Source organism: Asparagus officinalis, chromosome 1, assembly GCF_001876935.1.
Source record: "Asparagus officinalis chromosome 1, Aspof.V1, whole genome shotgun sequence".
Lineage (NCBI taxonomy): Eukaryota > Viridiplantae > Streptophyta > Magnoliopsida > Asparagales > Asparagaceae > Asparagus > Asparagus officinalis.
Window position 1 is genome coordinate 14535773 of NC_033794.1, and position 23896 is coordinate 14559668.

Consider the following 23896-nt stretch of genomic DNA (forward strand, 5'->3'; position numbering starts at 1 on the left):
CCCAACAAAAAATAATAATAAAGAAGAAAAAAATTAAAACACAACTGACTGCATTTGGTTTAAACTGCCATGTCCTTTGCATGTGACATGTTTTGGACAAATCCTGTGCATTTAATATAGCTGCTATATTGTCCTCAATCAGTCTGCTAGGAACGAATCTCTTTGTACTCACAAAGCCATAACAAGAACTTCTCTTCTAGCAGAATAATCCTTAAAAAATCATGTGTAGCAGTAATAAATTTCTTTTGGATGCTTGGAGCACAAGTAGCAAGCCTATAATATGGGGGGTAAAGGATGAATGCAACTTCAGCATTGCAGCCAAAAGTAAATATAAAGTGGAAAATCAAGGAATACATCAGGGAAACAACTTTCAAAAAGATGAGGAAACTATGAAAGGAAGGAGAAACAAGTGCTTACCAAGGCCCGCGATATTAGAAATGTCATCACAACTGGAAGATCTTTAGTTTTCAGCACATCTGCAGCCGAGTGGAGTGCTAAAGCAACACCTTGTCTCCCTAACCAACATGGATCTGCCACATCGGTCCCGGTACCAAGATATTGTATATAGAGAGAAAATAGAGTTGAAAGGGTCTCCTGAGCATTAACAAACAATTGAAGTCAACAAGTTGGTCAATATTTTGATAGAAGAAGTAACGACTTACTTGTATTGTGTCTGGATTTTCATCCAATGCTGCAGCCAATGCTTCCGCAGAACCCACGCGTACATTGTAGTTAATGTGAGAAAGTGCATCAAATAGACCTGAATAATCAGTCCCGAAATCAAACCCATAGCGATCCCATAATTCCTCTGCTGCTTCAGCAATTGCCTGAAAAAAAGACAAAGAAATATGCTTAGCAACAGAAGATTTAATTCAAATAAACACTAAGTGTAGTTATTCAGAAAATACAGTGAAAATGCTGAGATGGTTATTTATAGAGAAACACAATAAATGCCAAAGATAGTAAACATTAGAAAGTCGTCTGCTACATAACACCACATTAACAGAAAACACAAAAGGAGAATTATAAAACAAACATATAAAATTAGCTCCAAGATATTCAATGAAGAATAAAACTAAAAACAATTTGGAAGCATACCTTCTCTGGATCGTGTAACGCAATCCATATAGTGGTTGCAACTTCAAGAATCTGTGGAAGAGAATGGCTAGAAACAGAAGGAATGCACTTAACAGCATTTAAGCATGCAAGTCTCACATGAACCTCCTTTGAATATACTCCAGAAAGAGCCTGAAAGTAAATATTATAGAGTATAAACATAGAACTAAAGAAACAGAAGTATATGCATAGCCTTTACATAATACAAAAGATGGACAAACTCACTGATGCAACTTCTTCCACTTGTAGACCTAAACATAATTCATTTAACATGGGCCTAATAGTTGCCTGATAAGCTGGAACAACACCAAGAACATGATATAGAACCTGCAACCCATTTTATGAAGATTACAGTGTTGTTTAAGTACAAAATATGACATTGGTGTATAAAGATATGCCACAAAGTTCAAGAGGTGTAACTGATAGCATCCGAGGTCTAGGAAGAGGCAAAACAGGGTCCAAGTGCATAGACAATATCCGGAGCACGTCTTCATGAAGAGCCGTCTTCTTTGAAGAAAGAAGAATCTGCTCCATAATCTTATAGCAAAAAAGAAAAGTAGCATAATCTTTAACTGGGCTAACAGGTCAATATAGAAGGGGGAAAAGGTAAGGGAAGAAAAGGTAAGGAAGAAATACCGGAAAAATGAAAGTAAAGGAATCTGCTGGAAGAGGGCCAGTTTTGCAAGAAACTGATAACCCCATGACTATTTGTTCAAAGATACCAGCTGACAGTCGTTTATGGACTTCCCCTTCAACAATTGGGGGAGGAAGAAGCTCTGATACTATATGTATATTCTCACTGGAAATAATTCGTAATGCCGAAGTTATTTGAAGGGCCCAGTTACATAGCGGTGGAGCCAAACAATTCGCCAGCTTTAACATGGTGTCAAATGCTTCATCACTTACTATAGGTGAATGCAGTAAAGGTTGAATAAAATTCACCTGTAATTGAGATATACATATCATTACCTTGCAGCGAAAAAGACTAAGCTAAACCACTCTGCCAAGTGTTAATAATTCAGATGACAATACAATAGCAAAACAAAATTAGAACTAAACAGAAGAGGTTGGAGTAGCTACCAAGCCATGACAGCTAGAGTTATATTCATGAATAGATAATAAAATATTGAAGCACAAACATACTGTTTATCAACAGATAGACTGCCAAGAAGAGTAGCGCACTTTTGTGAACAGAATTGTCAAGACAAATATAATACAATTATACTACTTGTTACAAATCAGTTAACATCAGAAAAGCAAGGTGTGGGTTATTGAATTCCACCTGTGTACTAATACTACTGGAAGACATACTAGAATTGCAATAAACCTAATCTCACAGATTACACTGGCTTCTGATTTCTTCTCTTTGTATAATCGTATCAATGCCTCGGGCTAAAAAACTAGAGATCGCCAGTTTTGATGATATCTAAGCTTTCTTGATACAGGTCACAATTTATAAAGATTCTACTCGGACTTGTATCTTGCACCACTTACAATAGTAAGGACAAGACATTGAACAAGATACATAAAACTGGTACTTTCATTCATGTGATTATGATATATAAGGTTTCTTGATAAAGGTCAGAATTTATGTAGATTCTACTCAGAATTGTATCTTGCATCACTTACAATAGTAAGGACAAGACATTGAACAAAATATAAAATTGGCACTTTCATTCATCCCAGTGTAATTAGGTCCACACGCACATTCTTCTGTAATTAGATCCATAATGGTTCTTAAGAAGGCAGGGAATGTAACAAGTAATGAATTAAACAATAACAAAAAGTCAACTTTGGATAATGAAATATCTTTGCACTGCATTAGAATATGAAGCAATAAGAGCAATCTTATCAGGTAAAGAACAATAAAGAAGTATTCATCAGCAGATGCATAATGAAGAAGAAATTTCAAAAACATAAATTATATGAAGACTTTTTCTGATTAAAACAGGTTTCATAGAGTACAAAATTAAATAGCTTATCAAAGAATCTAAGATACCTGTAGACCAAGGCATATGTTACCAGAACAGAACATTAACTTACCAGTAAAGGGAGCTGACCGTGCATAAATACTGGATTTGCAAGAGCCACCTCACCAAGAGCTAGGAGCATGTTGGAGAGATTAGTCTTTATAGATTTAACCTTTTCGCGAATAGATGCTTCCTCCTTGAGATGCAATTCTCGTGCTTCTTCTTTTTCACTTTTTGGTTTATCTGCATGAGCAGAAATTGTAGTATGTCAGAAATTATAAATATAACATTAGCACAAAGGAACTGCTTCAAATAATACGTGCCACTTTTCTTGTTAGTTTTCCCAGTATCTTTCTTTCCTGTGGTTGTAGCTTCTCTTTTATTTGGCTGTACGAGATGACGTGTAAAGTTAGTTTTAGAATGAGGCGAACAAAATAAGGATAAACATGAATATGAAAAACTTTTACAAGTTGAACGAAATTTACCGTGCCATTTTGATCCTCATAAGCACGAAACCGGCCCTTTGCAAGTTTCATGTTTTGGGATGGAACAGACTCTGCAATATACACTCCTCGCTCAGTAGATAGCATTCCTTCTGGTGTATAAAAGATCTGGTTTTGCAAGACAGAATGACTTGATAAATACATAATTCTCATGTTTAATGACTAGGTCCTCATGAGCAGACTTAACAAACAATAACAAAGCAAATAGAATCACAACAAAAGAGATGATTTAAATTAAAAAACAGTATGGTTTAATCTAACTAGATTTGTCACCAACAGTAATGCATTATATATAATTTCTAAAAAGCACAATCAAATATCATATACCATCAACTCTGTAACGAATATACAAGGTGGAGATATAGGCCAAAAAGAGCAAAGATCGACTCGGTTTGAATAATTAATTTTCCTAACTAGAGCTTTTAATTAGTAAATATAATAAATAATTACGAACCCAATACAGATAGCAAGAAAAAGAAGAAAATCATTAAATGCAAACTAAAATAGGAAACATTACCTATAGACTTGGTGTGTATTATAACAAAATCGTAAAGAGCAGGGTTTAAATTAAATACAAGGTGGGCATCTGCGTGCACGTGACCATAACCACCAAAGGGTAAAAGGAGGATCATCTTTAAAACCAAATTCCTAATCAAACTCAACCTTATCCTTCCATGATGCATCACTCTGTCAAATTCCCTTGTCAAGATAGCAAACTCCATGATAAAGCAGCAATGCATGGCAGCCACTAGCTAGAGAGTACCCAGTATTGTTTTCTAATCACCTGTGCTTTCAGGATGAAGGTATCTAGCTAATGACAACCACCGAGATCAAAGAGTCTAAACAGTAAGCAGACAAAAGTCTGGAATACCCAACAAACACAACATCAAGACTACTACTCTTTTCCATTACACTATGCACATATTTAAGCTCGTTTTATGCATCATATGAGCATGATCTTATGGAAATATACCAAGAACTTGTCTGATTACGGTAAACATTGAAATATAAAGGATGCATCAGCTTAGCAGACTAAAAACCTAACACAAATGAGTCATTCCAAAAGACAAGGGGAACCATAAAGAGCACATGCAAATTGCTGGAGTTCAATTTATTTAATTGATGGCATCTAAATTGTAGAAAATAGATTCACAATACAGAATATAAGTCATTTTAGCTGAGAGCTTTCTAGAAATTGTCAGTTCAGACATGATGTGGTTCTTAATCAAGCTTATTACGTTCTTAATCTTCAGAGCTCATGCCCATCGAACTAATTAGGTTCTTAATCTTCAGAGTTCAGACGTGCCTGTGCTTCTAGAATATATTTATTTAAAAATTTGAGGTTTCTGCTAATCTGAGACCGTATTGAAATTTTTTTGCTTGAATGTAGGCAAAAATGCTTAGATAATTACCATAATATCACTATCAGATAAAGCATCGTGCAAAGAACGATCCGGAAGTTTCCTGAAGAGCTGAAAATGTAAGAAAAGAAAAATAAACAGTCAAAAGTACATCACAACTTCAATCACTAGCATCAATTTAAGCAGGCTAGTTTGTACTGACCATTTCAAATTCTGAAAATGTATCATTTGGTGTTAACTTCATCAATGTTGTTAATGAGCATAGGGCTGCTTGTCGCTCGAAAATATTAGAACTCATTAATCCCATTGGTCCAAGAAGATCCTGAAAGAATAGACATTGAGCATGAAACTGCATTAACCAATGATGCTGCTTTGATATTTAAACAATACAAATATTTATTTCCAAACTATACTTGGTTGCACGCTACATGAATGTATGGAAGAAACAATTTTGGTACATTGTTTAAGGTGTCAGGCTAAAAATTATACTGTAGTTCATCGCACTGAAAATCAGCAGTACATATATATGCATCTCCTTATGTCTCTCCTTAATTCCTTCCTCTAGAATTACAGAATTCATAATTATTGCTTCTAACCCCACTAATGTTCGGCCAGCAACATATACAAATTTGGAATATGCTATTGTTGAGATGAGGTTCGCATAATACAAATTTGAAATTTCCCAATCGACGAGGGTGATATTTATATAACGTTAAAACAGTAATAGAAGCTTTAAAAAAAACAAGAGACCTGTTTAGGAACAATGATGCTTTGATATTTGACCAATGCAAATATTTATTTAAAAACTATGCTTGGCTATATGCTACATAAATGTATCAGAGGAAACAATTTAGGTATTTCTTTTAAGGTGTCAGGCCAGTGGCGGATCCAGGATTTCAAGGAAGCGGTGTCACAACATAATGAATGGGCCCCTTAAAGTTCTACTTGTAGTGAATAGACCCTTGTAGTATTGGCCCAGGTGCGAATACGTCCCATAGTGAACTTTTTGACTCTTTTGAACATTAAAAAAAATTAGCAGTTAGAGGGTCTATCCTCATCAATAGAACTATAGAGGTCTACCCGCCTTCTCAAACCATTTTAATGATTTTAAGACTTTAAAAAAATCCACTCAGGGCCTATTCGCAAGAATAGAACTAATGGGGTCTATTCCAACTGGGAAATGCTACAGGATTTCCCAAGTAACACTAATTAATACTTAAAAAGATTTTACAGTTGCCTCGGATGAGTTTTCATATTTTAAAAAAAAACATACATAATGACATCAATAGTAACACTATCAAATACATCTTTCTCAGTATATGTCACTAGTGATAAGTTCTCGTGTTATGAACTTGAATTGAGAGGTGAGCTTTTTGTGGATAAATTTCAAGAAAACCTCCTTGAGTTTGGACAATAGTCAGATAACACCCATAACTTTCAAACTACACAAAACCCTCCTTAAGTTCTGGGTCTCAGGAAGCCACCCTCAAATTTCAACATCTTTCACAAAGTAACCCTTAACGGTGTTAAATGACAATTTTCACATGAGTGGACAAAATTTCACAGGGAGGTATTTTTACAAGTCAAATTGTGATTCACACTTTCAGGGGATTTTTCTAAAAGCATCGAAAGTTGAAGGAGGTTTTCTGAGAATCTCCAAAGCTAAAGAGGATTTATGACATTCCAGTAAGGGGAGTTATCTGAGTATCCCAAACTTAAGGGGTTTCTTGGTCCTACTTGACCAAAGTGGGGTCACATGACCCCGACTTTGGTCAAGGTGGATCTGTCTTAACCTCTTTAACCTCCTTAAGTTTGCGCATTTCTCCAATAACCCCCTTAACTTCAAACTACAGAAAACCCTCCTTAAGTTCTAGAGTTCTCAGAAAGCCCCCTTCAAATTTCAACATCTTTCAAAGGTGTTAAACCACAATTTTCATGTGGGTGGACAAAATTACACAGGGAGATATTCTACAAGTGAAATTGTGATACACACTTTTAGGGTATTTATTTAAAAGCATAGAAAGTTGAAGGAGGTTTTCTGAGAATTTTAGAAGTTAAAGAGCAATTGTGACATTCTGAAGTTAAGGGGAGTTATCTGAGTAACCCCCAAACTTAAGGATGTTCTTGATCCTCCTTGACCAAAGTGGGGTCACATGGCATCAACTTTGGTCAAGGTGGTTCCACACTATGTATATATGCACCTCCTTATGTCTCCCCATAAATTCCTTCCTCTAGAATTACAGGATTCATAATTCTCGCTACTATTCCCACTAATGTTTGGCCAACAAACAACATATACAACATTGGAATTCCACTATCGTTGACGGGTGAAGTTTACATAATGCAAATACAAATTTGAAATCCCCCTATCGTTGACGACGTTGAGGGCAACATTTATATAATGTCAACACAGTAATAGTTGCTAAAAAACAAGAAATTTGTTCAGGAACAATAAAACAATTGACCAGATAACTAACTGTACAAGCCTCCCCATTTAACTCGTTGAAAGCATTAAGAAAGTAGATTACACAACAAGCCAAAATTAAAGTAGATGCAAGCTAAGTTTATAATGATCCCCAGAGAGAAGTGGCATATTATCCTTACTTAACATGTGCCAAATGTTGATTAGTGACATATTACCACTACAAATGTTTTCAACCATTTTTAATGGGGCTTAATGGATTTCCTTCAAAATAAGAGTTGCGTGAAGCTAAATAACTTAAGGTTAACAGGGTGAGCCTCACAAAGAATGAAAAAATAAAATGAAATTTAGAGAGCTAATGAAACTATTTTGGATCTAAAATTGGTAGGCCGCAAATAGAGGAGGCAGTTGCTCACGAGTTGTTGCAACTCAAGATGCTAATGGCGCTAAAGGTGCCAGCTTGGGCTCAAGCCATATTGCAGCAAAAAAAGCCTTATGGTGACTTGAGTTGCGATAAATAGAGCAACATGCCACTAACCAAAGCGCGCATCTGTTTATGTTGTCATAAATTAAACAGCCTGAGTTGCTGTCCACCAAATATAACTCTCCAAGCAAAACATAATTCCATTGAGGAACTAATCGGGCACTTATCACAGTAATATTTTTGGAGTTGCAAACGTATCATGCAGCTTTAAGATCAAGCTTTCTTCTCAAATGTGAAGAAATTACCGATAATAAATGGTGGTTGGCGCTAGGTTGAGACAGATAACGAAACCTATATGATAGGTTAAGTTTATGGGGGGGACTAATCAAGCACTCCCTCGTCGTAATATTTTAGAGTAGCAAAAGTATCATGCAGGTCAAGCTTCCTTCTAAAATGTGAAGAAATATACCGATTAATAACTGGCGCGCTTAGTTGAGGGGTGCGACAATGGCACCTACATGATAGGTTAAGTTTTATGGGTCGAAGATGCTTATCAACAGAACCACATCAAATAAATCAAATGTTGGATGTTGGAGTTTCTTTAAACTCCAACATGATAGATTGAAAACTTCAAATTTGAAGGAAAAAGTGGCACCATAAGTAATTAATTGGACGTTGGAGTTTCTTCAAAATTACATGTTTTATAAGAGGAACAATACGAACGCACATCGGGGAACAAATGCCAACCACACGTGGATTTTGTGTTATAGATGGAAGTATTAGCAAAGATAATTTTAATTGTCCATGGAAATTACCTTGCAGATGGATCCAACATTTGCAGCCACTATGTCAATAACATCGAATCCATTCCTCCTCAAATTTCTTTGGAGTCTCTGAGAATTAATCAACAAATATATATTTCTTGATATCATGCTTGGTAATAAAATGAGAAAAAAAATGGGCATGCAAATACATACTCTAACTGCATAAAATTGGCTTTTCGTATTAAAATAAATCTGATATGATGCCCTCCAGTCAAGCACTTGATAAATATTAATAACACTGATATAATTCAAAATTTTAAGATTCATGAATCACTTATATCAAGTACATTCCATTATAGCATCAGTACATTTACAGTTAGCAGGAACCAAACAAACACATTACACTATAAATCCAATAATATTTCAACCACGAACCAACAAACATGATCATGGAGGTGATTGTCATTGCAAATTTTTGGACGTAACTTCTTTCACTGAAACTGTTATAACAATAAAATATATTACGAATTTAAGATGTGAAAAATGTTAACTTGCCCGCACTAACATGCTCATGTATGTGCTTTTCCATATCGAGGTTTTTATGATTAGTATCTGCAAAGGCTGGTCATGTTGTTTCATGTAACCATGTTGCATATTCATATATATGATAGTTGCTCATAATCATAGTAAATTACCTTGTCATTCTGCGATATTAAATACATGTGAGAACTCAAAGACACATCTTTTGCTAATATGATTCATCCACCTAAATATATTTTACAGCAAACAATGTCCTATTTTCTTACGTATGACACCAGACTGCAATTAAAAAATTCACCCTCATGCTCAGACTTTGTTGACTTTTATGGAAGGTTTTGAGTATTTGCCAAACCAATACATATCGGCCTTACCGTACTAGATTTTAAGCATGCTGATCCAATCAAATCAAAATCAAAATCAACTGATTCTCCCAATATTAACTAACAATAAATACAAGCTGATATTGGATACAGTAATGCATAGTGTAGAGAAGAAGTGAAGTACAAAATAACTTTTATATTGGGAACATATAAAATAATGAAACCGATGGGGCAAAAGATACACATACAACAATAATTCCAACAGAAACTACTGGAATTACCAAACTGATAAATGCATGATTCCGATGCTACCAAAAGCAATTCAAATCCTTCAATAAGATTTCAAACCTTACTTTTACAATTTTATCACTACCTTTCCCCCCTCTAGTTTTATTTATTTATTTCAAAAAGGGAAGGCTTGGACAGAAATGTTAGCAGAATAAAGTAACAGTTGCATGATAAAGGGAAAACAAGAAAACTACAGTACAACTTACAATCAAACAAAAAGAAAACATCTACCATAATAACCTGGAAGCTTATGAGGTTAAGAGATTTCCTTAAGTAGCTACTCTTTTCACGGCAAAGGAACTTGGTCAGGGAATGATATAAAAATTTAATTAGACCTACACTATTATCAATCCTTTCACAACCAATAACGTTTAACCACAGGGATCAATAGAAGACTCATAAAGGAAATGTAGACACATCTATACATCTATGAAGACTTCAGAGTCAACAGACAGTAGCATGTTCTGCAACAGACATGAAACTACTCCTAACTGGTTTCTTAGCCGTCCGTAAACAAACAGTGGTTAAAATGTTTACATACTAAGGAAAAACAGCTTTAATGAAAAGTAAATGATCAAGTTTCAATATCATACCTTCCATACTGCATCACTGCAATAAGTGTTGATAATGCAAGGATGGTGTGAGCAAAATAAAAGCCGAGAAGATGTCTTTGGACTACTAGCAATTGCTGCTGGCGCAATAAGAAGCAAAGTCTTCACTAACACTTCAGTAGATGGAAGAAATGGCATTTGTGGATCCAGAGAATTTTCTAAGTCACTTCAGAATAAAAAAGTTAAGCCTCATGTAAGAGACTGAAAAATAGACTAACAGAACCCAGTGAAGATTTTCTTAAAATGCTAAATGAGTAGAGGTTTAAACAATGTAAATGATCACGGAGACAAGAATAACACAAAATCAACTGAGGAAATATCAAAGCATGCTGCTTCAAAGTAACATATCATAGTACAAGAAAGCATATGCTCCTAAACCAAATGAAAACAGGAAGTAGACAACAAGATTATACCTTGCTTTCAGAACTGATATTCTATCTCCAGTTAGACGTAACAAGTTTGAAAATTCCATTAGGATATCCTCAAGCAAAATTGAAGACAAAGAGCTAATCTTTCTGGTAGCATTATGAGCTGCTTTCCGAACATCCCAACTTGGATGGCAGATTAAAAAAACTAATAACTGTAGCATGCAACACAACTATAAATTAGTAACAAATGCAAAGAAAATATCCTACGAGCAATGTAATTTACCTGTAACAAGGATCTGACAGATAATGACTCTGACACTCTGCAAGGACAATAGAATTATCGAGTCATTCCTAACATCTATCAAAGAAAATCATAGAATATGTCACATCACATGCAAAAAAGTACAAAAACCTGTGTATATGGTCCACAAGAAGAACTTCAAGAAGGTCTACACATGTTACACAATCTTCATTTGACAGTTTTGACACCTATACCAAACCAAGAACACAGAAAAGTAAACCGAATAGTCAACAGACTAGCCAAAGATATGTCGCCAAAACGAAACTTCAAAAGGTTAGACAAGTTTACAGAAAATTGGAATGCTTGTTCAGATAGCTAATAGGAGTACACAAAAATAACAAACTAACAAGTAAACTGAATAGCCAAAGATATGCTGCCAGAAAAGTTAACTGAATAACAAACATTATAGCCAAAGATAAGTTGCCAGGATGTAAGAACTTCAAAAGTTAAGACAAATTAACAGAAATTTGTAATGCTTGTTCAGATAGCTAATAGGGGTACACACAAATAACAAACTAACAAGAGAACCATTAAGCCAGCAAGAAAATTACGCAAATATATATGATTAACAACTACACTCAAAAGATAACTTATAAACATCAGAAGTAGAGCAGAGCAGTGTACCCTTCTCTTAAACCATGACAGATAAGTTTGCTGGTGGGAATATAAGGCAGTCTAGGTGAGAGCTCTGGTTTCATCAAAGTATGCTAAAGTAACATGGAAAAATGAGCAGAACAGACACCTCATTAGCAAGGATATTGGTCAACTTAAAAGATGTTTAATAAAGATGAGAAGGAAGATAACATGCGAAGGAAAATATTATGGAACAGAAAACTAATTGCAGAAAGGTGACTGACACGGATAATTGTTAGACACCAACGTTGAAGAAAAATACTACAGAACAGAAAACTGAAAAAGGAAAAGTTTAGAAGACTGTATTATGCTTGTACAAGTCGAAGAGGAGAAACGAAATCTGAGATTGAATAAACATTGATAAAGATAAACTAAGCGAAGAAAAGTGCAAAAGTCTGCATATGGTCCGGGCAAAAGCAGGAAAATGATAAAGAAGGTTCACAGCATCATCAATTAGTAAAGAACCTTAGGGTGAAGTCAGCTACTTATATAACAGTATTGCCAAATATAAATTCAAAATAAAAGCAACTCGAAGCTTCAAAGTGTAAAGAAAAGGCATTTCACATAAAATGATTCCATCTATCTTCCCAAAGGTAGAAGAAAAAACATTCAAAGGTCACAAACAGAAGCAAAGACAACAACTGACTACAACATATCTGATCTGTTACATTTAACTGTTTTTAAACAGGTTCTAAAAGGAAAATATTGGCTGCAATAAAGTTGGGCTTCTATATAAGTAAATAACAATCAAAACGCAAAACTGGAAGAATCCTTAAATCACACTAGCAGAAACGCATCCAAAAATAGAGATAAACCACAATAATAAGTTGTATAACTTTTGGTGTGATAGCACCAATTATTTTACAAATTAAGAATGCATATACTTTGTGCCTGATATATTAATAACAATAACAATAACTTGCCTAAAAAATAAAGTTAATTGACAAAAAAAACCCTGAATTTTAGAGGTTTTGCACATAACCCTCCTGATTTTTTTATCACAAACCTCCCTGAACTCATGAAATGCCCCTGAAGTTTAGCACCAAGCCTGAAAGTAACAAATAACATAAATGTCCTAGACAGCTCTTGAATCAGGAGAGTGGCAGCACTGCTTGTAAATGAAAGATAACTAAGGTGGGGGGGGGGGGGGGGGGGGGGTTCTCTCATTTGGTGTGACAATTTTAGTCATTTGCTAATTACAGATAGGGGGTCAGTTGAGAAAAGATTAAACTTCAAGGGAGTACTGTGAGACACCCCAAAGTTCCGGGAGGGTGAAATAAAAAAGGTAGGGGGTTATGTACAAAACCCATCAAAGTTCAGAGGGAGTTTACGAAGTAAAAGCAAAAAAGTAATCATGACAAGGATATAAAGTATTAGCAGAAACAAGTGCGGACTAGAGAACATTTATGTTTTAATTGGTAACATCAATTTCTCTTTGTATGACAGCACATTGGTCTACGCAGCTAAAGACAGCATGATATGTTGGACAAATGGCGGGGTCAAGCATTTCGATAATTGTTTTATGTGACATATGAGGTAATGAACATGAGAACATGTGTATAATGCGCATGTGCATGGCATACCAGAAAATTGTCAAATTACTTGTGTAAACTATATAGTATACACTTTCTAATACAAATTACATATATACATGGTGTAGTTTCAAAATTATATATGTTATAGGAGACATAGGCCCACATCCTACATAGAATTCATTTTATTTTTTTCATTTTAATAATGAAAATTGCCCGATGTGAAGATGTAATACATAAAAGACCTAAGATCTTGTATTTCACTTTCATTCATAAAAAACATAGGATCCACATTACTCTTAATAAGTAGGCAATCAACACCTCCTTTCCCATTCATAAAAAGAACATACGGTCCATATTATTCTTATAATAAGCAGGTAATCAATACCTCCTTTCCCATTATATACTGGATAGGTACAATTGTATTATGCAATGACAGACAACAAACACGCACATTATATAATAGTGATGAACACAAAGTATTTTGCTCAAAGGAAAACTAACTACAAACTAATTGCTTATTAACATAAGGGATGCCTTTATAATCACAGTAAAGTATATTTACCAAGGGAATGGACATCAATGACGATTCATTTTGAGCAATCAACGTCCAAAGCTTCTCCTTGAGAAGAATCTCCTCTGCAAATTAAATCACAATTTCACACAGTGCAACTAATGATATATATCATCAGTACACTATAACAAGTTTACCAAAATACCTGCTTTGGCATCAAGAGTGACAATCTTTAATACTGAAAAGAGAGCATATATTCCATCCAACCTCTGTGTGGCCTTAGTAATGCCAGTTTTTACCAACTGAACAAGAGGATCAAGGAGAGGCAAAACCTGAAAGCATCAATAAAAAAAATCACTTAAAAAGATGACAAATATTAGTACGGACTATTCTTGTCCTATGGCAACAAACATGAAACATAACAAGTTCCTCACCAGTGTTAGCGAGTCAGAACTTTTACATATCACTCGCAAACATCTAAGGTGCCCCTTTCTTAAATTCTCCTTTTCCCTTAATCCTGAAGCAAGGAAAGAAACAACATCTGGCTGAACAGCTTCAGCCGATCTTGATGCCCAAGAAGCCAAAGCAGACAGGACTGCCACCTTCACCTCTTCACTGCCTGTATTTAAGCGACATAAAAAAAAAGGTGACCACACAGAACCCATACAAACAATAGGATGACTATGACCAGACAAAATGGACATTTTTACGGATAACACTAACGAGATCGACCATATCCTACCATCATCCTTGTAACAGGATACAAGAAAGCATGACACAGAAGGAGCTAGCTTGTTAAGGGCTTTCCCACTGGGGGCATTGGATAACTCCTGTATAGCATTTACCATTCCAACCCTCTGGTAAGGAAGTGCCAGCTTGCCTTCAGAACCTGCTCAAATTAAATTGTGATAAATAACTGATGTGCATCGTCTAAACAAGATTCCAATCTAATGGTAATTGGAAGTATAATAAAAAATAAGGCCCATCATTAATTAAAAGGCATCGTAAATATTGAAACCACGACAAAAAAAGAACAACCTCCTAAAATATTTTTTATTGCATTGAACATTGACGGTTGAGTATCTGGATCACTGGACATTTGACTCAAACAGCCGACAATATCCAATGCCCTAATCCTTCTTCCTTCATCAGCATGCCGAGCTTGTGGCAAGACAACTGAAAGAAATTCTGTTGCATATTTGCTCAAGTCCAGTTTGACTGACTTTAGTAATTCTCCGATGGATTCTAACACGATCTCTGGATTTCGCTTCAACATTTTCACACATGACGGAAACACTAGAGCTTTAAAATCTTCATGCCCTACATGCATGAAAAGCGGTAGAAAAGCCTCACTAAGAGCTTGTGATGGCTTTTCCTTTGCATTCAGAACTGCTTTGACATACATCTCCAGGAACACAGACTGCACAAAGCAAACAATACATTTAGATAATCCCACAGACTAGACATAACCAACTAACATGATGAATCTGTTAACTACCTTGTAGCTTTCAAAAAGAGATGAAATAGAAATTGAATAGCTGAGTAATATTCTTATCAGTTCAGCGCTGTCCCTGATGGAGATTCTTGAATCCTTCAATTCCTCTATATACATCTTATAGATATCTGGAGACTGAAACGTGAAAAATAAATGCAAAATCAACATGACAATGGACTCAAATGAACGACAATGACATTTGCTAAATTTAATGGTTAAGATTGCTGTTCCAAGGTACCTCAGAGAAAAGATGAAAAAAGATTTTCTTGCAGGCTCTACAGGTACGATAAGGACCATGCATAAGAACTTGACATAGGAATGCTTGTGCAGTAGATAATCTAAGGAACCCCCCTTTGGATACAAAAGCAAACTGACTCCACTGCAATAGGAGGCATGACCACTTCAGAAGTTTGTAGCATCCTACAGGACTGTGACCTTTTAGATGCCTTTCCATGAACTGGACAAGAGCTGCAGCGTAGATCTTCATGAATGTAGCTTCTCCAAGACCTTTAACAATCAAATCATCTACGGCTTTTCTTGATGCACGGTCGTCATAAATGGGCAATGTTTGAAAAATAACATCAACCAGTAAAGACACAACATCTGACGATAACTCTGCAAAAGTGAACGAAAAGTGGAGATATATAATTTTGAAGTTAACACAAGGCTGAAAATTATAAATTTTTGAAGTTTGATTGTGCAAGATGAGCTTGAATATATTATCTAAGACCTAAATTCTTTTTTTACTAAATAAAATACAGATGGTCAATCACATACCCGGAAACCCTGAAACATTATAGCATTAAAACCGAAAAGGAAATTATTATGCCCAGATAGAAAGTGGATGCATGAATGATACCGCTCAGTTGAACCAGTTGATGGCTATTAGAAACATTTATAGATAATTTCCAACTTGAGTGGGCCAAATTTCAGTAGAGCCTACTGAGACTTGACACTAATTGGATGCTTGAAGACATAAGTTTGAACCTATGCACCAGGAAAGCGAATGGATGCAATCAGAACTACATGTTTGTTTCATCATCCTTCTTTTTCTTTTCAGGTTGCAATCCAAAATTCAAATTGGACCAAGTAATCTATACCATCAAATCAAAAAAATCCCTAAATCTTAATCCTCCTACCAAACCCTCCTCTCTCTCCCCCTCTCCTTTTGTGTGACAATGCCAAATTCAATGGCAATGATAGAATGGTTATCTCGTGATGATGCCATAGCGATGGTGATAAAGTGGTGGCAACATGACAAAAGCAACCTAGAGGTGGCGGTAAGAACAACAAAATTTAATTCTTGCCATTACATTTCTTTCTTCTAAATTCTAAATTTTTTGTTCCGATTTTGTTCCTCTCAAGCTGTTGTTCTCTCAGAGACAATACAGATAGGTTGTGGTCATGATGGCAACCGATCTTGATTTCTTTTTTCTCATTTTTTTTCATTTTTCTCCTTTATTGTGTTTCTTCCGTAGCACAAAAAAAATGCTACTTTCTTTCTTTTATCATCTGCATCCTAAAGTGGTTCACCGAAGGCAGGATATATAGAGTGGAGAGTGAACTGAGAATGAATTAGGCTGAATCGAAACTAAATTGAGTCCGAATTGAAGGTCTATGACTGAACTTTGAGACTGAATGGAAATTGAAACTGAATGAGAATCAATATGGTATTTGAATAATTCCACATAATTTGTTTGGGGTGAAAAATCCAACTTTGTGTTATTCACTATCATACTAAATGTGTAACAGAAACGCATTTTACATCAATGATTTATGCATGTATTAATTAATAGCTTGGAGATAGACCAGTGATAGTCTAGAAATACCTAGGAATAGTCACTTTCCCAATATAGGATTAATTATTCTTCATGATCAAGAGCTTTCAGATGATATGGTTCATTGCATCAAAATATGATTCAAAAAATGGCGGAGCACTCTGAAGTCCTATGTGACTGTAAAATACCTATCAAAGATAAAATACTATATGACGTTTACAAGACTGACAATGTTTTATAGATAAGAACGTCAAGCAATTAAGAAACATGTGCGTGAAAGTAGAAGAAATGATAGACTTGTGGACATATATTGAGAGATAGAATAAACAATGAGTAAATAAGTGAACGGTTAGAGGTTGCTCCTATTGAGAATAAAATGACAGAAAATTGAGAGAGAATATTTGCCGCATGCAACAAAGGCCACAAAACGCATCAATTAGGAGTAGATTATGGTATAATTAGTGGGGCAACAAGATCTAGATGTAGACCAAAGAGAGCTTGGTTAGAAGTGATTAAGTAGCATATGAAAGTGGTTAACTTAACGGATGAGGTCACAATAAAGGCCACAAACTGCATTAATTAGGAGAGGAGATAATAGTATAATTAGTGGGGCACAAGATCTAGGGATAGACCATAGAGAGCTCGGTTATAAGTGATTAAGCAGAATATGAAAGTGGTTAACTTAACGGATGAGCTAGTCCTCAACATTATTGAATAGAAGAATAAGATTTGTGTAGCTGGCCTTAAAATTTTGGAATGGAAGGTTTTGTTGTCAATATTGTTGACTTGTTTCCCAAGACAAGTCCTTATGAGGCTTTGACTTGACCTTATGACAAGGTTGATCCTAAAGAGTGAGCATTAGCAAGCTCCTAGCATAAATAATAGTTGATAAGCAATTCGTCATTGCAAGAATAAGAAAAGCTGAAGGTAGGGACTAATTTATAACAGCTAACAGCTTTTACAGTGAATGTCAAGGTTGCTGATAGCGGATCGCGGCGCGTCGCGGCGAGGTACCGCTAAGGTTATATCGGGCTATTGCGGCGAAATCGCGGCAAATAGCGCACAGTCAAATAGCGGTCAAATTTAAATATATTTAAATATCCTAAATAATAAGAAAATTCATAAAAAAAATCTAAAAATTCAATTAGTTGTAAATTTCTTGTATTATCAATAAATAACAATTAATAAGCTTGTTGTATGAATGAAACTATGAAGAAATTCAAGAAATATAACATCATAATATGTGTGATAGCGGGTTTAGCCGCTTTTAACAACAAAAATCCGCTTTTAACCTCGAAAATCCGCTTTTAACCGCGAAAATCCGCTTTTAACCCGCTAAAATCCGCTTTTACGCGCTATTCAAATGAATAGCGGATTTTCCCGCTTAAGCCAGCCGCGAAACCCCTACGCGTAGCGCTGAAGGGCCGCGACCGCTATTCGCGCCGCTATAGCCCCGCTATTGGCCGCTATTTACAACACTGGTGAATGTTAATAATAGTCTTTACAATCCCCAGAAGTGAAGGGAAAATGAAGACGCTGACGACTTGGAACTACAAAAGTCTACTCAGGCTCAATCAAAGACCAGCGCTCAAGACACATAGATTGTGAAGTCATAGGCTGCTGACATCATGGAATTTCACATGGGCTTTGAGATCAAAGCCATTATACAGCACCTGGCCTGTCAGACAACTCGCCTAAACTCCCTTCCTCCATTCTTTGAACTCCATGTACTTCCCCTGGTTATATCATGCAACTAATGTCTCTGAACAGGATAGGACACTGACTGTGCTGAAACCATGCCGATTTGAACTGTAAGAGCGCTAGAAAGGGTATGATCATTTGAGTTCCCTCCAAAACTTCAATATCTTCCGAACAGACTTCATGCCGCTCTTCTTTTGAGCAATACAATGCTGACAAAAGATGCACCATGTGCTACAAGCATGCATATGTAGTACTAACAGCAGCAAAGAGCTCCGATGTTGGAAAATGTGCAGGGTTCCGATTGCAACAAAACAAGAATATGATGCACAAAATGAAGGACAAATCAATGATCCATTCTATTATCATCGCCATGCTCTTCCATTGTCGATCCATGTTTTCCTTTGTTCATGCATGAACTTAGTTCAATATTTCTTCTTCGGTGTACACTTTTGTTGTTGTTACTTCACTTGCGTTTGTTAGTTGGAACTACATTTCACTCCTTTCGGGCAATTTTCCTCACGCCAAATTGTCCTTTCGCCAGATTAAAATCAAAGACTAAAAAAATCTAACATGCCAACGTCCTAAAATTGTTCTGAATTAAATATTTCACGAGAAACCATCAAATTTTCCATCAGAAACAAAACATAAAGTAAAGTTCTAAGTTCTGTCAAATCAATTCAACACTCCAAAACCCTAGAAAATCAATAGAAGAGCTAAACCTCACTAATGCAAGCAGTTTTCCTCGCTGTATTATGTGAAATCAAAGTTCTAGCAAATTCTAACATGCTGAAGCCTAGTAGTTCCCAAACCCTAGGAACCAATTGGCGAGCTCTAGAGTTTACCTGAGCTCTGCAGAATCGGCGGCAGCTTCTCGCGAAAGAGTTGAATCCGCTTCTTAGTAGAAGAAGTGGAGACCTCTTCGGCGGCGGCCTTGAGGACTTCCATTGGTTGCGCCATTAACGGCGCAGTGATCGGAGGACGAAACCCTAGGGATGGAGGTGAAGGAATCTAGGGTTCTGTTGGATCCGAGAGGTTTTTGAAGGGAATGGAGGCAGAAATGTAGGATTTTTGCTAGGGCTGTGTCGAGCGAAAAATGTTGGTGAGTTAAATAGGTAACTCAAATTTTCAAAATCAACCCATTTAAAAACTTAATTGCAAAAATCGATCTGTTTCTAAATTATTTATCAAAATCGACCCAGTTTCAGTCAGTTGGCTGAAACTGGGTCGATTTCGGCGAAAAAAAATATAAAACTTCAAGGGACTTGAAGTCTCGTGAAGTTTAACAAACTCGATTAGAGGGGCTATAAGTTCACGGGACTTGAAGTCCCGTGAAATTTCTCAATTCCACCAAACTTCATGGGACTTCAAGTCCCGTGAAGTCTCAGTCGGAAAATCCAGAGAGCATCGCTTTCTAGAAAATTTGCTTGCAACTCCACGAAATTTGAAGTCCCGTGGAGTTTGACAATGGCTATTTAAGGCCCACACGACCAACCCCACCCACGCGACCCAGTCGTTCTCTTTTCTCCTTCGTTCCCAAAAAACTCTAGCCCCTTTCTCCCGCCTCCGCCGCTGTCGACCCTACCGCCGCCCTGTTGGCTTTTCATCACCGTCGTTGATCGATCTCGCCACCGTCACCATCGGAGTTTACCGAAAATTAGGGCATCCACAAATTTTAGGTAAAATCTTTAAAAAAAAATCTCCTGCTTTTTTTATATATTCTCACTATTTCATGCTAATAGCTTGTGTAAATTTAGATTTTAAAATAAATTTTGAATTATTTATAAATTTTGTGAAGAAAAATTAAAGAATTTTTTATATAAAGTTAGAGGGGAAATTATCGATAATTGTAATGACCGTGAATTTTGATACTAGTTAAATAACTTTTCAGGTATTTTAAAATATTTAATTATTTTTTTAAAAGAGTATTTGTATTTTTTCTTGATTTTCTAAAATTTTCTACGATTTAAAAGTCCAAGTTTTATATTTATTTAAATAATTTAGATATTTATAAATTTATTTAGTGCAGTAAAAATTTCAGTAATTTATCTGTTGTGTTATCGATACTATTACGTATCATTTTAAATAATATGTTGTATTATTATTATTACGTATTATTTCGTATAATATATTCTATTATTAATTATGTATTATTTGTATAATTTGTTGTATTATTTTTATTATTGCATATTATCGGTTGTATTAGTACAACTGGTACGTTTTATTGTGTAGATAATTCTTCCATAATTATTTGTTTTTAAATGTAAGTAATTATATTTTTTATTAATTATTCTTATTTAATTGTACAATTTGTTGTATTATTTCTACTGTTGCATATTATCTGTCGTATTAGTATAACTGGTACGTTTTATTTTATAGATAATTTTCCCAGAATTATTTGATTTAAAATATAAATAATTATATTTTTTATTAATTATTTTCGTTAAAGCCCTAACCCTAACCCTTTCCTATATATATATTTATTTATTTTTTCTCTCTCTCTCTCTCTTTTCACGTAGCTGCATCCTCTCTTCTTTCTCACTCTCTCGTGTTGTTTTTCGCCGCCGCAGCCTATACCCTCTCTCCTCCCTCTCTCGTGTTCCTCATCGCCACCACCTCCCTCCTCATCGCCGACCTCCTTCCCCCTTCGCCGGTCGCCGTCCAACCCCAAACCACCAGCCTCCCTCTCCTTCTTCTCTTCTCTTCCCCGACCAACCTCCAACTCCGATGACCAGCTCCTCCTCTATATCCGTCGAACTCCCCTCTTCATCAACCGTTGCCCTAAGAGCTCCCTGTCGTCTCGAGCTCGCCGACAACCCACACCAGTGCCCCAACACCGACGCTCGCCGAGGACTTGCACGTCAAAGTCGATACGTTCGACAAAAAACCCTACGCAAGATCCCATTTGCTTAGATCTGAATTTTTGTATTTATTATGAATTATCTGTAATTTTAGATCTGTTAATAATTATCTGCGTGGGCTTATTGATGAAATTATGAATTATGTGCTTATATTAAATTGTGATTAAATAAATTGTAATTATGTGATAAATAGTATTTTCAGAATAATTATAATAGATTAAAGAATTTATTTGAACAATAGGGTTATTTTAGAATAATTATAATATTTTTAAGAATTTATTTTGTGGAAGGAATTATTTTAGAATGATAAATATTTTAAAAGAATTTATTTTGGGTAAATAGACTATTTTGAATTAATAAGAATTTATCTTGTAAAAAGATTATTTTGAATTTATGAATTTATTATTTTAAGAGATTAGTTTTAGAATAATTATGGTGAGAGATAATTTGAAAGGAATTTATTTTGTAAAAGAATTATTTATTTTGAATTAATTTAGTTTATGAACGTGTGATGGATGGTTATTGACCGCGACATTTTATGTGCAAAATAATCGTCGATTCCATGCTTCTTTTTTTAATTACGTGGTATGCTATGATACCGTTGTACATGATTGGTTGTTTTATTTATTATTTCTTATTGTATTTGAGAACCCTTACTAGTTCATGACTTAGTGGCCTTGTGTGTCATGAACAAGACTTAGTGACATGTGTGTGTGTGTTGACTGAATTTAGGAGGTGGACCAGAGATCTAGTGTAAGTTATGTTTGTTGACTTAGAAAAGCGAGAAGAGTTGGGATGGAAAGTCTTGGTTCATGTGATTGGATGTGGCTGTTGATGTATCTTTCAGGCTCGCACCAGTAAATTCGTGTAGTCACTGGGGTTGGTTTGTTGGGCTAAAGTGAATTCGTGTAGTCACTTTAGTCAATGAAAATCGTGTAGTCACCCGAGTCTTGCTTGAGTTCGGACTAGGCCAGAATCAGATTGCGTGTAGTCCTCTGACCAATTCGTGTAGCGGCACTGGATGCACGTAGAAGATTTGTGAACAGTCAGTTATCCGATGATATGAGCGTTGATTCTGTGTGAGATGTGGACTAGTGACTTGTTATAGGATGGCTAGTTACATAACCTCGCTTCTTGACTAAGTATGAATTATTGTGAGATGTAGACCAGGTGTATTTCTTTTCATACATAGATCGGGATTAATATTTAATTATCTACAATTTGAGACATATGATATATACATGAGGGTTTTCTTGTTTGGATTATTTCGTTCGACGTACTATGTCTCGTGTTGTAGATTTTTAAGTATTAATTCTATCTAGCTGTATGACCCTGTTACTTGGATGATTATTCTGATTGCTAGCTGCATGACCTCGTTACCCGATTGATTTTTGGATTCTTTGATTATTATATACTATTGGTGGATTTCATCTAGTTTTTAGTATTCTAGCTGCATGCTTCTATTTATTATTACTGTTATTGCCTTGGTCATTCGACCGTTTCATTTCTCCCATGCAGGATCTTGTTGTGTGTCATGCACACTGACGTACACCTATTTTCTCTGGTGTATGTTAGATTTAGGAGACAGACAGCCTCAGTTCGGAATCGTACAGGAGCCAGAGGATTCTCAGCAGGAGTGCATTGCAGACGGAACAGAATAACAAGTTGAAGCTTAGCTATTTCCTTAGTTATTTGATGGTCCTTAGTTTATTTTTTTAGTGCTTCCTTTCTTTTCTGTTGAACGATGTATTTTATATTTCTTCTGTTTTTAGTTGTTCAATTTTGCATAAGCGCATGTTGACCCGAATATTATGTCTTGGATGATATTCACTTGTGATATGGATATTTAGTTCTAAGTTTATCTATTATATTATTGCTAACTGTGATCAGGGACATGTGCCTTTGCATTTATTTCTTGACGCTTAGCGTATTAGGTTGAGGAGGAATGTTCATTTTTATTTATTCTTCTTAATCTAATACGTTGCGGGCTTATTCACGTTCCGATTCCCGGGTATTTTGGGAAGCGGAGCGTGACAAGTTTTTTTTGGTGGCCTATACATGTATTTATCCTCATATACCTGTTGGAGGTTGGGAAAATAGTTTATACTCATATACCTATTGGAGTAAATAGAGAAGCAGTTTATACTCTTATACTCTTTGGAGTATCAGAAGAAGTAGTTTATACTCTTATACTTTTTGGAGTTTTGAAAGAAGCAGTTTATACTCTTATACTCTTCGGAGTGTGTTGCCGTTATTATTTGGCTTGTTTCGTCGTTATGATGTCGGTGTCAATCAAGGCTTGGATTCTGTTTTTGAGAGCGAAGCAGGCCTTAGTGGGATGAAGAACCCTCCTGTGGTATGCAAAGTATTTTGGGTCTAAACTCTTGTTGGCTTCCT

General features: G+C 35.7%; 1 protein-coding gene across 1 annotated transcript in view; it reads right to left on the reverse strand.

Annotated features, from left to right (window-relative positions):
• LOC109851181 (protein ILITYHIA) overlaps positions 1-19712 on the reverse strand; it is a 41741-nt gene extending 22029 nt beyond the window's left edge. The window contains exons 1-24 of the mRNA XM_020421219.1: positions 19484-19712; positions 15401-15777; positions 15166-15297; positions 14706-15087; positions 14410-14556; positions 14102-14286; positions 13873-13999; positions 13719-13792; positions 11100-11176; positions 10971-11007; positions 10733-10899; positions 10302-10485; positions 8612-8689; positions 5153-5272; positions 5002-5061; positions 3572-3697; positions 3410-3473; positions 3160-3329; positions 1753-2058; positions 1537-1653; positions 1342-1443; positions 1099-1248; positions 663-827; positions 418-594 (exon numbers count right to left, since the gene is read on the reverse strand). Of these exons, the coding sequence (XP_020276808.1) occupies positions 418-594; positions 663-827; positions 1099-1248; positions 1342-1443; positions 1537-1653; positions 1753-2058; positions 3160-3329; positions 3410-3473; positions 3572-3697; positions 5002-5061; positions 5153-5272; positions 8612-8689; positions 10302-10485; positions 10733-10899; positions 10971-11007; positions 11100-11176; positions 13719-13792; positions 13873-13999; positions 14102-14286; positions 14410-14556; positions 14706-15087; positions 15166-15297; positions 15401-15777; positions 19484-19598 (3639 nt within the window). The 5' untranslated portion in view covers positions 19599-19712. The remainder of the gene's footprint in view (positions 1-417; positions 595-662; positions 828-1098; positions 1249-1341; positions 1444-1536; positions 1654-1752; positions 2059-3159; positions 3330-3409; positions 3474-3571; positions 3698-5001; positions 5062-5152; positions 5273-8611; positions 8690-10301; positions 10486-10732; positions 10900-10970; positions 11008-11099; positions 11177-13718; positions 13793-13872; positions 14000-14101; positions 14287-14409; positions 14557-14705; positions 15088-15165; positions 15298-15400; positions 15778-19483) is intronic.